At 41.5% G+C, this 17,815-nt stretch overlaps 1 protein-coding gene across 1 annotated transcript; it reads right to left on the minus strand.

Annotated features, from left to right (window-relative positions):
- Nucleotides 1-864: 864 nt before the first annotated feature.
- LOC112237307 (interleukin-1 receptor-like 1) lies at nucleotides 865-9,369 on the minus strand. The gene is made up of 12 exons (XM_042318049.1): nucleotides 9,354-9,369; nucleotides 5,466-5,513; nucleotides 5,155-5,254; nucleotides 4,775-5,015; nucleotides 3,865-4,048; nucleotides 3,536-3,686; nucleotides 3,155-3,223; nucleotides 2,930-3,059; nucleotides 2,604-2,752; nucleotides 2,364-2,495; nucleotides 1,836-2,000; nucleotides 865-1,732 (listed from the first exon to the last, which is right to left on the minus strand). The coding sequence occupies exons 2-12, from the start codon at nucleotides 5,484-5,486 to the stop codon at nucleotides 1,332-1,334; spliced, it is 1,743 nt and encodes a 580-aa protein (XP_042173983.1). The 5' UTR covers nucleotides 5,487-5,513; nucleotides 9,354-9,369; the 3' UTR covers nucleotides 865-1,331.
- Nucleotides 9,370-17,815: the final 8,446 nt, after the last annotated feature.

A 17,815-nucleotide genomic window follows, 5' to 3' on the forward strand; every position in this document is an offset into this window, starting at 1 on the left:
TTCATTTCATGTTTTCATGTGTATCTGACCTGTTTGCTGTTCAAGCAGGCTGAAATACAAAACTCGTCATACCTGCTGTATTTCTGCCTGCTTGAAAGGCAATAGCTCAGATACACATGAAAACAACATGAAATGACAACGGGAATCGATATAACATCACAGAAAAATACAACAATAAATCTGTTGATTGATGATCTTCTGTGGCAGCAGTTATCACTTTCATAATTAGCCTGCATGGTATCTGTAATGCTGACTGTTCAGATTTACAGTCGTGTCCTTTTCCCCATCCAGTTTATTCAATGACTATCTTCAGGGCATCAGATTAGTTAAATTCACTCCAAAAATGTATATTTTCAACAGACTGACTGACTGACTGACTGACTGACTGACTGACTCACTCACTCACTCACTCACTCACTCACTCACTCACTCACTCACTCACTCACTCACTTACTCACTCACTCACTCACTCACTCACTCACTCTGTCACTCACTCACTCACTCACTCACTCACTCACTCACTCACTCACTCACTCACCACTCACTCACTCACTCACTCACTCACTCACCACTCACTCACTCACTCACTCACTCAGTCACTCACTCACTCACTCACTCACTCACTCACTCACTCACTCACTCACCACTCACTCACTCACTCACTCACCACACTCACTCACTCACTCACCACTCACTCACTCACTCACTCACTCACTCACTCACTCACTCACTCACTCACTCACTCACTCACTCACTCACTCACTCACTCACTCACTCACGTCACGTCACTATGGCACCATAGACAGGTTGGTTGTTTAGCAACAAAACAGACATGTGCAAAAATATGGAGCAAAACAGAACGGGGTTGGTTTAGATTGTTGACAACATGTAAACTATGTTTAGTCTCCAATGTTTATTGAAAACATAAAAAAGTTGCACAATGAACACTTGTTCTCTCACAAATAGATTGTTACAGTTGTTGGTTAGTAAGCAAGCACATTTTGCCATATTAGCATAAAAATGACATCAGTCAAAATACCTAAAAACAAGACATGGAATCAAGAACAAGATAAAACTAGCTGAAATTAGCCACTTACTATTCCCCACATGGCAGTTTGTCATTGTTGCTAGCCATCCAGAATCACAACAACACACGGCCTTCTGCCACATTGTACACATCGTTTTTGTGACGTTCTCAGCTAACCTGTGTATATCTCTGCACAGCACTGGAATAATTAATGACGTTACTATGAATGGAATAAGGATTTTCAGAGAACCCAGACCTCCACACGCACTTCAAGTCCTCAGACCTGATTGTTCACATAGAACAGTCATATTAACTGGTTGTCAAAACTAGTCGAGTGGCGCGGCCAAGGCATCATGTAACGCACCCTCTTCCAGAAGTTTGAGTTGGGCTGCGTCGACCCACGCCTTCCCTCCTGCCAGATTAAGGGGGCACTCTTGCGGACTAGGTGCTGCAGGCCGGGGGCCAGGTGTGTGTAGCCACCCTCCCCCATGTCCCCCAGCTGGATGAGGATGACGTTCATCTCACTGTGGACCAGAGCCTGGTAGAGCCCCACCTGACATTCATAGTCCTCCGCTGTGGTCAACAAAGACATGTAGCCACATGACCCTTGACCTCCTGAGCCTGACAATGTGCTTGAGCTGGGGGTCAGGATGACAATCAGCCTCCTGCTCAGCTGCATGCAGGCCTCCACCAACTCCAAGCGGTCTGGGGACAACAGAATAGAGAGAAACGGGAGAAGTTAACTTTTGATGTTTATTTCTGTTACATTTGCTTCTTAGAGGGTAGGACACAGTCTGAAAGAACCAACCTTCTCCAGGTAAGTCGTCTCTGCCGTGGATGAAGAGTCTAAAGCCACACTTCTGCTCCAGGACAGTGGGCAGAACGCTGCTCACAAAGTGATACACTTTCTCCTCCCTTTCCTTGTCTACGCCATCCATCTGGTAGACAACGTAAGCATCATAGACCTTCCCATCTGAAAACACAGACAAAGAGGTTTGTGTCAAACCTCAGCAGGAAAGGAGTAGATTGTAGAGATTTGATTAAATTCTAGTTGAACTGAAATTGAGTTATTTTATAATAAATGGGCCACTACTTCTACTCTTGCAGTGGGATTGACCCCAACCGGGGCCTGTTGAGAAGGGCCTACTGCAGACAACGGCACTGCACAATCGGTGGGCCATGCTTCAGTGTGGTGACTAAGAACTAAATGTAGTAATATGTTTATATGGTATCCAATACTATATAGATCATGTAGGCTGAATAAGCATGTCTGTACAATGAAATATCTTTGTGAAATAGCATCATTACACTTCAGTGGGTGGCTAGATGTTCTTACCCTCAGATCGACCACAGCATTTGAAAACTTCACGGAAGAGCAGTGCCAGATTGATGTCAAAGACTTTAACGGCCACAGCAGCTAGCAAGAAGAAGAGCAGTAGCACCACACATAGACCCATAAACATAAACCCTGTTGGGGGGAGACAGGGAGAACACGACACCAAGAAAGTTACAGAGTTTGCATGTGTGATTGTGACGTGTGTCTGTGTGATGTTTGTTTAAGAGTGTGTGTACTTACCTCTTAGCTTGAGAGTAACTACTACATAATTCCATTTCTGGTCGTTCATTGCAACACATGTGAACTTTGACTGGAGGTCCCTCATAGTCACTGTGTTTATGGTCAGGATAGCTGTGAAGATACTCCGCATTGAAGATACCTCCACCTCGCTACAGTAACACATACACACAAAACATTCACACAGCGAATTCTCAATGGTGAATCTGGGGTCTTGCTTTCAAGGAAATGTGGTAATTCTGTTACCTTGTTCTCAAAAACAAGTGTGTGTGTGTGCTTGTGTGTATGCATGAATCCATGTGTGTGTGTGTGTGCATGTGTGTACCTACCTGGTGGTGTTCACCGAGTAGCCTTGCTGCTGCGAGCCCACTTTTACTCCATTTATCTCCCACCACACGTGACAGTTGTCTTCAATGTTCTGCCCACAAAACGCTTCACACCTCAACTTCTTTGTGGTGTCTATGAAGAACAAGAGATACTATGAAGACAGAGAGATATACCGGGCAAACCAAATCAAGCACAACACAAGTATTTGAGCCAGCTTTGATCCCTACACAGGTCAGTGGTCTCTGTGCTTCCGTTTGTCGGCAGGTTGATCTGAGGAGGATGCGAGGCAGAGGGAGCTGAAGGAGACAAAACACAGTTTAGTCAGAAAGATACTTTTGGATACATTCAAAACGTTGTTATTGATGATTGTTGCTGCCACAAAGACCACATGTGATATGAGGGTTGCTGTTGTTTTTGATTCTGTTTGTTTGATATAAATGGAGGCTAATGTACCTAGTGTAGCCTAATAACCTGCTGTAATGTAGACTAGAGTTTCCCTGTTTGCTGACCCTGCTGCCATCTTGGATGAGGTTTCAGCAAAGCTAAAATCAAATAAATAAACTGCTGAGAGGATTGACAGAGCGGTCATCAAGTCACAACCTACATACCTTGGATCTTTAGTCTCCTGGATGCAGAAGTTTTGAGAACCGTCCCATTGTGCTCCCACGTGCACACACACGTATAGATGACCTCGTCTGCTTTGGAGGCGCCATACACCCACAGATTTCTCTCAGACTCGTTTGGAATGAGACTGAAATTCTGAAGTTAAAGACAAACAATTTGACAAACTTCTTTGCTGAAATAGCAGTAACACTCCTGATTCCACTAATCAAGAGCCGGTGCCACCCTTAGGAGCTTTAGGACAGGAGTTGAGAACCAATGTTGAATAGTTTTACAGGCTTGAGGTTTGTGTTAGCATTCTGGTCATGTTCAGTACCTTATACCAGGCTAAGTCTTCTTTTCCATCCTGGCATAGTTTTTCCACAGGGTCAGGACATGGGATAGCAATGTTGTCTGCTGACTCTGAGATATCGTTAAACAGGACTGAATGATCGAACGGTTGGGCTTTGACCACAATCACCTCTGTCACAAAAATTAGGCAGGTGCCTGCTGCATTTCTCCTGGAACATAAGCATATACAGTGTACCAGTTATCCAAAAGGGAACCAACAGGGTTCTAACTGAGGGCCAGCTGAAGAACCTTTTAGGCTGTAGAGAGCAAATGTTTTTTTCTAAGAGTATATATAGCCTGAAACTAAGCAGTTTAAAAACGTGGAAAGTTTCCTTACAAGCCAGAATGTTGAATACAATTGTATTAAATGTTACCCTACCAGCTCTCTGTGTGGTTGGTCCTTCAGTGGGTCGAATTTTGCGACAAAATATCCACAGGAAAGTATTATTTACCCAACTTTTTAGAGTGCCAGAACTGCCGTTGAAATTTCTATCACCTGGCACATGCTCAAAACCATGTAAACACCTGCAGAATTTCCATCCGTCCGCATGCATGATCGTGCATGTCCTTCCGTCTTGTGCTTGGTCAGGAGCAAACATCTTTATTGCCACACACATACTTCTGCGTTTTGAAGTCGGTAATAATATTTTTCTGTGGATATTTTGTCTCAAATTTGAATCGGCAGAGAAAATTCTAATTGAATTTTATTCAACGTTCATGCAAGACAAGGGACCCTAATGTTTGTTCTTTGTAAATGTGCATGCCTACCCTAGCCCTATGTACACATCCAGGTTCAATACTAACCCTAGACTCAACCCTCACCCTCCCAAACAGGGCTCCCTCGCTCTCAATTACCAATGTAACCCCTAAACACACACACACAGTTGTTGTATTACCAGTAGGTGTAGTACTGATCAGAGTCGTTAATTAAAAGAGGGAGGAAGAAGAGCACCGGTCCATGATGATGCACACGCTCTTCCTCAGAGGACGGGAGCTCTTGGGTTCTGTTTCTGTACCAGGTAAACTCAGTCACGCTGGCCCAAACCAACTCACTCAGGTCATAGTAGGCTGGCAAACTAAGGGCCTCTCCCTCTGTCACAGTAGTTTCATACTTGTCAAAGAGTTGACATGGGGACTCTGACAAAACATAAACATACATTACCCGATTAAGTTGCATGTGAAGGAAAAGAGGTCTATTGTTCAAGGTACAATATATTCACTATACATTGTAATAATGGGATGTAGAAATGTGTGAAATCTGAAGAAGATGCTATACCTGTGTAATGACCTATTGTAGTGGGGTTTAAGGACATTTCTCTCTGGGCAGAAATCCTAGTCAAACTGAGGAGCAGGAACATGAGACCACCATCCAGCAACTTCAAGACAAGGGGAACAAAAAATAGAATGTTACCTTATTGTAAAGTCAGACAGGAACTATCATTCCACATAAGACCCTATAATAAAACATCAGCACCATGCATTACTTGTTTTTTACAATAAATGACATACTTATTTTCAAGAGGGAATAAAATACATATGCAGAAAACATTTTTAGGTTCAGAGTGAAGAATTACTGAAAGAGCTTACCCTGAATGTGAAGGAGCACATTTTCTGAAAAACAGGAACTTGCGTCCACTGATAAGAAAGAACAAGAGTCATATATCTCATTCAATATCTTTTTAGGATATCCTGTTATTGATACTGTAGAAATTATGAAAACTAAAATGTTGACACAATGTGGATTATTGAAATGGCCATTTAACATATTAAGCTTGAATGAAGAAACCATGATATGCAACAAGATTATGGAAAATAACCCGTTTGCTACAATTTTTTGTTCAAATCGCTTTGGTGCTATTTTCACAAGCATGTGGTGAATTTTCAAAACTCTTAGTACAAAACTCCAAACTCTTACACTGTTTTCACATTAGAAAATACACTTGCACTACCCATCAAAATGTACTGAACATTTTATTGTCATCATTTCTATCCCATGTGCGATCAAAGGTGTGTTCACTGAATACATATTTCACAATAATTGATGCAAAATAGAAATATATTCAGATATAATTACAGCTAGAAATGAATCTTTTCCCCAAAATCTACCAAGTTTTAGTACAGGGAATAATCCATATTTATCCAGTGACCATTTAAAGCGTTTAAAACAAAGATATGGTCTCTATGCCAGGGTTCTCCCCAAATAAGAGAGCGCTGAGCCACCTTGTTGACTTGGCTGCATCACTATGTAATGATTTCAGATCAAATTAAACTGATATTTAGTAATGAGTATATATTTGATCGCCAATGACATTGTTGTGAATTTTGAAACAGGCTGTTTATAAATTCAGAGTGTTATCATGTTCCTCAATTAATTCCAGCCAGGTCACCCATGATACATGTCAGTATTAGACGTCCATCAATGTCTGAGGATGTCGGGAGATGTAGAAACCAGCCACTAGGGGCAACAGTGAGCGCTGTTACCTTCAAGAAGGTTTCAGTTATGCTAGGGTGTTGTGGATGGGCGTAAGCATCTGCTTCTGGTGTAAAAGGTTGCATATTTCGTTTTAAGCCTATCCCAAACCTTAACCATTCTGAGATAATACCTTCCCTTAATATTTTGGAGTTAATGACTAAACTTAACCCTAAACACTTCCAAATTTGACGTTTGGAACAACTTCGAAATTGGCGTATGAGAAACATGAATGAATGTCTAATACTTGTTGCAGCATTCAGCGCATTTCAGCAGTAGGCTATCTCAACACAGAGTGCGCCCAGGAAGCGCAGAACACATCCCAAGTATAGCTTTGTTGAATCATAAAAACATTGTAACAGTTGTTAAACAAAAGTCCATTGAGCAAAGTTACTAAGCCTGCTAGATAACCTCCTTCAAAGAATGACAGAATACAGTGCATTATTCAGACCCCTTAAAAAATATCCATAGCCTATCTACTGTCATATCGTTTGATGATCACATATTCTCTACCAAAGGTCTCATATGGGCAACAAGTACGAGACAGCGCAGAGAAGCGGGGAAAATGTAATAGCTGTATTGTGACATGCATAGGCAAGAGACGTGCTTTGATAATGCAACCTACATGGATTATGGATTAAAGAGTTATGAAGTTAGACATTTTAGTGTGAGAGAGGAGATTTTGGGTGTCAGTGAGATTGGGACTGGATAGGAAAATAGCCTTGGCTATAGGTCAGGAGAAGATAGAATCTTACCTCATGCCTCTCTGAATTGTTAACAGACTTTATGTCTGTGACAGAGGTGCCTATGTAATGAATTGTTTATAGGCCTATCACATTTGTGACTGTCTGTGACAGCTCAAAGAGGCACATGTTATGTTATAAGCTATACAGTGGGGGTTTCCAGTGGGGTTTATTAACTGCATGTGGGTCGCGTGTGCAGTCCAGGAGTGTCAATTATGCCTGTGCTTTCAATTAATGACGACTTTGTGTGTAAACACCCTAGGTTAAAGGTTTCAATGTGATAATCTGTTTGGAGAAAGTGCTGTTAATTTTTGCTAATCTGATGCTGCGTATGTTGTGTATTTTGTGGAATTGCATTGTTGCTGACATCGGGGGCAAATTTTGCATCTTCCTGAGTCTTGTCATTACATTTGTTGGAGGAAAATGAAGTGTTCCCATGACAGCCCCGGGATCCCGGTAACCCATGTTAACCCTTAATTACATTAAACAAATGAAAATGAAACAAACATAACGTTCAGCAGGCACTAGTTTGAGTCAAGCCTGTCTTTAGCATTTGGCCAAAGGTTCTCATCAACACAGTAACTATCCTTATTGTTCATGAACCTGGGGAGAAACCTTTTGTCAATCCAAGACTAATGTCATCACATGCTTCATCCATGGCCTGAAGGAGGGTGGCTCATGGGGATGGCAATCATACACCTACTACCTGTACTGCAATCCTGTATTGTATTTAACAATATTGTGTTGCACTTATATATTTTAATAATAATAACAACAATAATAATGGATTGGATTTATATAGTTGGAGGGAAACTCAACTCATCTACTACCAATGTGTGGCACCAATTTGGGTGATGATGCACAGAATTTTTTTTGTGTCAGAACGCTCACCATACATTAACTAGCATTGTGGACAGGTGAGGCGTGACATACAGTGAGCTCCAAAAGTATTGGGACAGTGACACATTCCCTGCTGCTCTGGCTCTGCACTTCAGCACCCCAGAACCGAATCAATACAATGACCACCAGGCTAAAGTGCAGACTGTCAGCTCCAACCAGAGAGCATTTCACTGTAAGGTTTACAGCTGTTGTATTTGGCGCATGTGACTAATACAATTTGATTCGATTTGATTTTATCCACACCAGGCGAACCGGCCATAAACCACAGCACCGTCTGTACGTAGTCCCCCGACCCCAGGGGAGCGGAAGCACTGGAACAAATTCACCCATACGTGCACTAAAGTAGTAAAACATTCAGCACCTGGACCCACATTCCCAGCATTCAACATGGTGGTCCTGTGTGGCTCAGTTACTGAGAGCATGGCACTAGCAACACCAGAGTTGTGGGTTAAATTCTCACTGGTCACATATGAAAATGTGTGGATTCATATTTGTCACCTTGCATAAAAGTGCCTGCTATGTAAATGGCATATATTACAATAGTACAGTTCTGTACTGGCAATGACATTTCAGTAAAGCAGTGTGAAACCTTCCCTTCATAAAGATCCCAGCAACTTCATTTTGGATGCATTTGTTACAAACAATCAATATCATTTAAAAAAATCCTAATAGTCATCATCGTTTTTTTTTATATATATATATATATATATATGTAAAAAAAATATATATATATATATATAGATATGTTTTTACAAATTATGTAGCCTGCAGTTTTTAAAATCTATAAATTGACCAAACAGTTAAGTGATTATCAATTTTGAGCAGTCGGATTAATTAATAGTAAAATGTATTTTAACAAATTAGAAGATAATCACATCAATAATGATGTGAGCATTGTATTGTAAAAACAATTATTTTATTTGAACATGTGAAACATATTCCAGATGGAACACTGATCAAGTTTGGTGAAAAGGTGTCTGTATTATTTTGACAAGCTTATTTTATACTGAGTCAATTGAATTGCCTTTTAAATTATCTCTTTTGAGTTATGTACATAGCGTTGTGAAAACTAACCACATTCGCAGAAAAAATCATCTTGACAAATAGCATATTTTACAATAGTTTTTCAAATGTTGTACTGCACTGCTGGTGCACTGTAGATGCTTGCTGATTAGACAACCATGAACCATATTCTGATGACAATATTTCAACCATTGGAACCTAAACATCCCATAAACAGCACAATTTCAACATAGATGCATACATTTCCACGTAGTGCTTGTTGAAGCACACTCAGCTTTGCACAGAAAAAAACACACTTAAAGTGATCTGTAATCTAATCAAATGAATTGCAAGCCTTACCTACGCAGCAATCCTCCCTCAGTCTAAAGTAGCATCTGAGTAGAATTTACACAGTAGGTGTATATCTGGAACTGGAATCTGCTAAAAATGAGCAAAATGAGCAGTGTAAACCTCTATTGTAGGCCGGAGTATGGGTAGTGCTTTCTAGCAGGTATTTGCATATTTCCATTAGGGAAAGCCTATTCTGTGACGTTAGCTTGTGCAATAACTCAATTCTCCCTTGCAGTCCTTCTTAGCAAGTTTTTAAGACTCTGGAAAAGGGTAAAATCTACAAAACTTAGTCCACTCTGTTCGTATCAGATTCCGGTTTTGGGAACAGAAAATTTGTATTGAGGTCAAATGTTTCATCATTGAGACCATTAATATAATGTAGGTCAAATTCCATCTGTCTCCATCTTCTCCCACTGGCGGCCACTGGGCTTCCTCTCATCACCATATTTGGTAGTGTGTGGAAACCCCAACCGGATGCTTCACACTTATATATATTTTTTTATTTAACCATTATTTAACTAGGCAAGTCAGTTTTATTGCAATACTGACATTTGGTCATACTGTAATGCCAAAATTCAAGTGTGTTATTTTTCATATAACATACACTCTTCTCTCTAATACGGGACCAGTATAATCTCCCTGAGTATGAAAGAGCCTCAGTAAGCCAGTGACTCAGCCCCTGTAATAGGGTTAGAGGCAGAGAATCCCAGTGGAAAGAGGGGAACCGGCCAGGCAGAGACAGCAAGGGCGGTTCGTTGCTCCAGAGCCTTTCCGTTCACCTTCCCACTCCTGGGCCAGACTACACTCAATCATATGACCCACTGAAGAGATGAGTCTTCAGTAAAGACTTAAAGGTTGAGACCGAGTTTGCGTCTCTTACATGGGTGGACCATTCTATAAAAATTGAGCTCTATAGGAGAAAGCCCTGCCTCCAGCTGTTTGCTTAGAAATTCTAGGGACAATTAGGAGGCCTGCGTCTTGTGACCGTAGCGTACGTGTAGGTATGTACGGCAGGACCAAATCAGAGAGATAGGTAGGAGCAAGCCCATGTAATGTTTTGTAGGTTAGCAGTAAAACCTTGAAATCAGCCCTTGCCTTGACAGGAAGCCAGTGTAGGGAGGCTAGCACTGGAGTAATATGATCAAATTTTTTGGTTCTAGTCAGGATTCTAGCAGCCATATTTAGCACTAACTGAAGTTTATTTAGTGCTTTATCCGGGTAGCCGGAAAGTAGAGCATTGCAGTAGTCTAACCTAGAAGTGACAAAAGCATGGATGAATTTTTCTGCATCATTTTTGGACAGAAAGTTTCTGATTTTTGCAATGTTACGTAGATGGAAAAAAGCTGTCCTTGAAATGGTCTTGATATGTTCTTCAAAAGAGAGATCAGGGTCCAGAGTAACGCCGAGGTCCTTCACAGTTTTATTTGAGACGACTGTACAACCATTAAGATTAATTGTCAGATTCAACAGAAGATCTCTTTGTTTCTTGGAACCTAGAACAAGCATTTCTGTTTTGTCCGAGTTTAAAAGTAGAAAGTTTGCAGCCATCCACTTCCTTATGTCTGAAACACATGCTTCTAACGAGGGCAATTTTGGGGCTTCACCATGTTTCATTGAAATGTACAGTTTCATTGAAATGTACAGCTGTGTGTCATCCACATAGCAGTGAAAGTTAACATTATGTTTTCGAATGTCCTAAAACGGAACCTTGAGGAACACCGAAATGTACAGTTGATTTGTCAGAGGACAAACCATTCACAGAGACAAACTGATATCTTTCTGACAGATAAGATCTACACCAGGCCAGAACTTGTCCGTGTAAACCAATTTGGGTTTCCAATCTCTCCAAAAGAATGTGGTGATCGATGGTATCAAAAGCAGCACTAAGGTCTAGGAGCACGAGGATAGATGCAGAGCCTTGGTCTGATGCCATTAAAAGGTCATTTACCACCTTCACAAGGTGCAGTCTCAGTGCTATGAAGGGGTCTAAAACCAGACTGAAGCATTTCGTATACATTGTTTGTCTTCAGGAAGGCAGTGAGTTGCTGCGCAACAGCCTTTTCTAAAATCTTTGAGAGGAATGGAAGATTCGATATAGGCCGATATTTTTTTATATTTTCTGGGTCAAGATTTGGCTTTTTCAAGAGAGGCTTTATTACTGCCACTTTTAGTGAGTTTGGTTCACATCCGGTGGATAGAGAGCCGTTTATTATGTTCAACATAGGAGGGCCAAGCACAGGAAGCAGCTCTTTCAGTAGTTTAGTTGGAATAGGGTCCAGTATGCAGCTTGAAGGTTTAGAGGCCATGATTATTTTCATCATTGTGTCAAGAGATATAGTACTAAAACACTTTAGCATCTCTCTTGATCCTAGGTCCTGCCATTGTTTCTGTACCCAAGAAGGCAAAGGTAACTGAACTAAATGACTATCGCCCGTAGCACTCACTTCGGTCATCATGTAGTGCTTGGAGAGACTAGTCAAGGATCATATCACCTCCACCTTACCTGTCAGCCTAGAACCACTTAAATTTGCATACTGCCCTAATAAGTCCACAGACGATGCAATCGCCATTACATTGCACACTGCCCTACCCTACCTGGACAAGAGGAATACCTATGTAAGAATACTGTTCATTGACTACAGCTCAGCATTCAACACCATAGTACCCTTCAAACTCATGATTAAGCTTGAGGCTCTGGATGTCAACCCCGCCCTGTGCAATTGGGTCCTGGACTTCCTGACTGGCCGCCCCCAGGTGGTGAAGGTAGAAAACAACAAATCCACTTTGCTGATCCTCAACACTGGGGCCTCACAAGGGTGCATACTCAGCCCCTCCTGAACTCCCTGTTCACCCATGACTGTGTGGCCATGCACGCCTCCAACTTAATCATCAAGTTTGCAGACTACACAACAGTAGTAGGCTTGATTACCAACAATGACGAGACAGCCTATTGGGAGGAGGTGAGGGCACTCGGAGTGTGGTGTCAGGAAAACAACCTCTCACTCAACGTCAACAAAACAAAGGAGATGATCATGGACTTCAGGAAACAGCAGAGGGAGCACCCCCTATCCACATCGATGGGACACCAGTGGTGAAGATGGAACATTTTAAGTTCCTCAGCGTACACATCACATCACATCACAAACAGAAATGGTCCATCCACACAGACAGTGTGGTGACAGTGTGGTGAAGAAGGCGCAACACCGCCTCTTCAACCTCAGGAGGCTGAAGAAATTTGGCTTGTCACCTAAAACCCTCCCAAACCTTTACAGATGTACAATTGAGAGCATCCTGTCGGGCTGTATCACCGCCTGGTATGGCAACTGCACCGCCCATAACCTCAGGGCTCTCCAGAGGGTGGTGCGGTCTGCCCAACGCATCACATAGGGCAAACTACCTGCCCTCCAGGACACCTACAGCACCCGATGTAACAGGAAGACCAAAAAGATTGTCAAAAACAACAACCACCTGAGCCACTGCCTGTTTACCCCACTTACCATCCAGGAGGTGAGGTCAGTACAGGTACATCAAAGCTGGGACCGAGAGACTGAAAAACAGCTTCTATCCCAAGGCCATCAAACTGTTGAACCGCAGTCACTAACACAGTGAGGCTGCTGCCTACATACGGACTTGAAATCATTGGCCACTTTAATAATGCCACTTTAATAATGTTTACATATCTTGCATTCCTCATGTGTATATACTGTATTTTATACCATCTATAGCATCTTGACTATGACGCTCGGTCATTGCTCATCCATATTTTCATATGTATATGTTCTTATTCCATTCCTTTACTTAGACTTGTGTGTATTAGGTAGTTGTTGTAGAATTGTTAGATTACTTGTTAGATATTGCTGCAGTGTCGGAACTAGAAGCACAAGCATTTCACTACGCTCGTAATAACATCTGCTAACCATGTGCATGTGACCATTTTGATTTGATTTGATTTCGAGGCCCTCAGGTCAAAGAACTTCTGTAGAAAATTGAGGAGACAGTGGTGGGAAACGATGGTGGACACTGTCTCAAAATGTACTCGAGCTCAAGGAAAGCAACAAGAAGTTGACAAAAAGCACTGAGGAGATTGGGAGAAGACTAGAGGAGGAAGAGAGGGAGAATGACAAGCTTAAAAGGATGATTGAAGAGGAAGAGAGGAATGTAGAGAAAATAGATGAGATATGAGGAGAAAGATGGATTGTTGAAAGAGATGGAGCAGAGAAACACAATGTGGGAAAAGGAGAGATAAGAGATAAATATGGAGTACGAAAGACAGAAAGAATCCCTCAAACAAATGTGTGTGGAGAAAGACAGAGCATTGGATCAGATGGAGAGGAAGCATGAAAGAGAAAGTAAAGAACTGAGAGACAGGATAGAAAACCTGGAAAATAGAATGTTTGAAAGAGAAGAGGAGTTGAATGCCATGATTGTTGAGATACAGAAGGAGTTACAAGACAATAAACAAAGGTATGAAATGAAAGAGGTGGAGATACCAATGCTAGAGAGAGATGTAGCGGAGCTTAAGCAGCAGAATAAAGCGAGAGAAGACATGGTCAACCATGTGAAGATTAAGGAGGATCGAATACAACTACACAGAGTGGAATCTACAGCACCTGCTAGTGGCTATGCGGACATGGTAAACATCTCTTATCTCAGTGAGTGTGAGATACATTATTCGACATCAATATACCTCTCCTCATCAGATCTATTTATCCATAAGGTGTTTAAACCTTGTGTTTTTTAATAAACTGAATAAAATATGGTATTGTGTGTATACTCAACATAGACATTTGGGAAAGACAGCTGTTTTCACAGAAAGATGGTGAGAAGAAGGACACAGCAGAACAAGAGCAGAGAGTTGGAGATGAACAGAGACTACTATAGGGGCAGCAGCAGGGGTTCTGCTGGGGAGTTTACTGATACAAGAGGAAGAGGACAGAGAGAATACAGTCTGATTCCCCTGATTAACCATTGAAACAGTTGACCCAGCACACTGTAGAATCTGTGTAAGAAGCAGAATACTAGTTCTGTAAATGGTTTTAGGGAGACCTTTGCATAAAGGGATAGTTTGCCGAAAATACACATATTTTTTTTCTCTATGTCGTACAAGCACTGTTTGGATCTGTGTTGAAACGTATCTATAGCAGAACTGCAATCATCAAATGCTCCATTACATTTACAGATCTTCTGATCATTTTCTTTTGTTGGTTCCTGACTTGGATCACCTTTTGCAAAACCTTCAATACAAATGTCATCAGTGAATACAACATGCATTGTGTTTTGTTCACAGAATATGAACACCTTTCTTTCATTAGAAGAGAAATGGGTGCACTTGTGTTCATGGTTTCTGGCAATCAGTAAATACTACATTCTAAATCATCCTATCAGTATCACACCATGTACAATATAGGGAAATATCGAGGCAATGGGGACTGTCTAATTGTTATGATTTTTTTTTTTTTTTTTTTTTTACAATATCACAGACATGCATAGAATGAAGTTGGGTTAGTTCTAAGTAACTTTGAGTTACTCGGAAGTCATCCTCTCCAACATTGTGACCTTCCATCACAGAGATGTGCTTTTCTGTGGATTGAGGTCTATATATTCATGTATGTTCTGTTCCACCATTCTGTATACTTCTGGCCCCTCCTTGGACACTGTGTTAACTAACCTCCAGACGAGCTTCAATGCCATACAACTCTCCTTCCGTGGCCTCCAACTGCTCTTAAACGCAAGTAAAACTAAATGTATGCTTTTCAATCGATCGCTGCCCGCACCTGCTCGCCCGTCCAGCATCACTACTCTGGACTTAGAATACGTGGACAACTACAAATACCTGGGTGTCTGGTTAGACTGTAAACTCTCCTTCCAGACTCACATTAAGCATCTCCAATCCAAAATTAAATCTAGAATCGGCTTCCTATATCGCAACAAAGCATCCTTCACTCATGCTGCCAAACATACCCTCGTAAAACTGACCATCCTACCGATCCTCAACTTCGGTGATGTCATCTATAAAATAGCCTCCAACACTCTATTCAACAAACTGGATGCAGTCTATCACAGTGCCATCCGTTTTGTCACCAAAGCCCCATACGTTACCCACCATTGCGACTTGTACGCTCTCGTTGGTTGGCCCTCGCTTCACATTCATCGCCAAACCCACTAGCTACAGGTTATCTACAAGTCTCTGCTAGGTAAAGCTCCGCCTTATCTCAGCTCACTGGTCACCATAGCAGCACCCACTCGTAGCACGCGCTCCAGCAGGTATATCTCACTGGTCACCCCCAAAGCCAATTCCTCCTTTGGTCGTCTTTCCTTCCAATTCTCTGCTGCCCATGACTGGATCGAATTGCAAAAATCTCTGAAGCTGGAGACCCACATCTCCCTCACTAGCTTTAAGCACCAACTGTCAGAGCAGTTTACAGTTTTCTTTTTTTTTAACTTCTGTTGCCAGCAAGCTTGTTAGCAAGCTGCCCGCCAGTTCTGGTTTGTATGGAAGTAACCAAGTCAATAAGTATTATGTAGAGTTAGGGGTTCAGCCAAACTCTTTTTCTTTTGCAAAGGTAGCAACAGCCAAAAGAGTCAGTATGCTGGCAGATCTTAAATGCTCTAAAGCCACAGGCCTGCATAACGCATATTGTTAATCTCTCTCTTGAACAAGGCACCTTTCCCAGGGACATGAAACAAGTTAAAAATTAAACTTCTGTATAAGAAGGGGATAAAGTCTGACCCTGTGAATTATAGGCCTGTATCTATCCTCAGTTTAACATCAAAGATCCTGGAGAGAATTGTACATGAGCAAATGTATGAATATGTTTAACAAACAGGATCTAATGTATGATTTTCAGTCGGGCTATAGAAAAACATACTCCACCGATTCATGTCTACTTTACATGACTGACTTCATCAGGAAAGAGATTGATGAGGGAAATCTGTATGGAATGGTACTGCTTGACCTACAGAAGGCCTTTGATACAGTTAACCACTGTCCCCTAATCTCCAAACTGGATGCACTGGGGTTAAGCAGTATCCCTCTAGGCTGGGTAAAGACCTATTTATAAGGAAGGGAGCAAGTAGTAGAGGTTAATGGTTCACTGTCTCAGGCAAAATCAACTGTCTCAGGCAAAATCAAGTTGTGGTGTTCCAAAGGGGAGCGTGTTTGGCCCTCTGCTGTTTTATTGTATATTAACGATATGAAAGATGCTCGTTCTTGCCGTCTTTTTCTTTATGCAGATGACTCTACACTTCTGGTGTCTCACAAAAGTAAAACTATGTTGGAGAGCATACTTAGCACAGAGCTTACTAACATTAGCAAATGGCTTGGAGATAATAAGCTCTCTGTACCTAGGGAAAACAATCATTTTTGGATCCAGACCTAAATTGTGTAGGTCACCTGAAATCAGAGTGGAGTTAGGGGGTGAGGTGCTGACTGCTAAAACCTCTGTTAGCTACTTGGGATGGTGTGAGCATGGCCAATAAGGTGCTAGGGAAGGTTTATGCCAGGACTAACGTTTTGGCTAGAAAGTCCAAGCTGCTTGATTAGGACTCCATGAAAGTGCTTGCTACTGCCCTCATTCAATGTCATTTTGACTATGCTAGTACTTCCTGGTTTGGGAGCTTATCTAAACTTATGAAGGGGAAGCTCCAGATATCCCAGAATAAGCTGATCAGGGTAGCATTGAAGGTGAGTCCACATAGGCAGGAGCTGCTTTCAGGAACTAAACTGGCTGCCTGTTAAGGCTAGGGTGTCCCAGATTAGACTAGGTTTGGTTTACAGGAGTATTTATGGTCCTGCGCCCAGATATCTAAGTGATTACTTTCCTCGTGTTAGGGTTGCACACAATCACAGCACCAGATCATTTGTTGCTGATGTGTGATAATAGAGATTCAGGAGTAATGCTGGAAAAGGTACTTTCTTGGATACTGGAGCCTCAGAATGGAATGAGTTGCCTATACCTATAAAAACAACGTCCTCTTTGGACAGCTTTAAAAAATAAAGCAAAAATATGTTTGATATCTTCTGTGCCCATATGAATAACCCCTATGATGTAACTGGAATGATGAGATAATGTTCTTCTTCTATGTTTTTGTTTTATTATATCACTGCCATACTGTGTTTGATCTTGTCTAGCCATCTTGTCTCAAGAGGACCATAATGGAAATAAGTCCCAGACTTTATTGTGTGTTATCCTCAATGACTTTTTTCATGTGCATGTATGGCTTTTAAGTTTTATGTGTGCTTGTTTTTTTAAATGGTCAAATTGATCAACCAAAGTAAACTAAAAATCCTGCCATCTCTGGTTTAAACATGCTAAACCACCCTCAGTGTGACCTCTTATAATAACCTTAACCACCAATTCCAGTCAAAACAGACAATGATAACCCCCAGCTACCATTTATAATTGAAATGCAGTACTTACTGAATTAATGAGTTGTTCTAATGATCGAAGCTGAGAGCTGCTGTTCTCACT

This window comes from Oncorhynchus tshawytscha, linkage group LG03, assembly GCF_018296145.1.
Source record: "Oncorhynchus tshawytscha isolate Ot180627B linkage group LG03, Otsh_v2.0, whole genome shotgun sequence".
Lineage (NCBI taxonomy): Eukaryota > Metazoa > Chordata > Actinopteri > Salmoniformes > Salmonidae > Oncorhynchus > Oncorhynchus tshawytscha.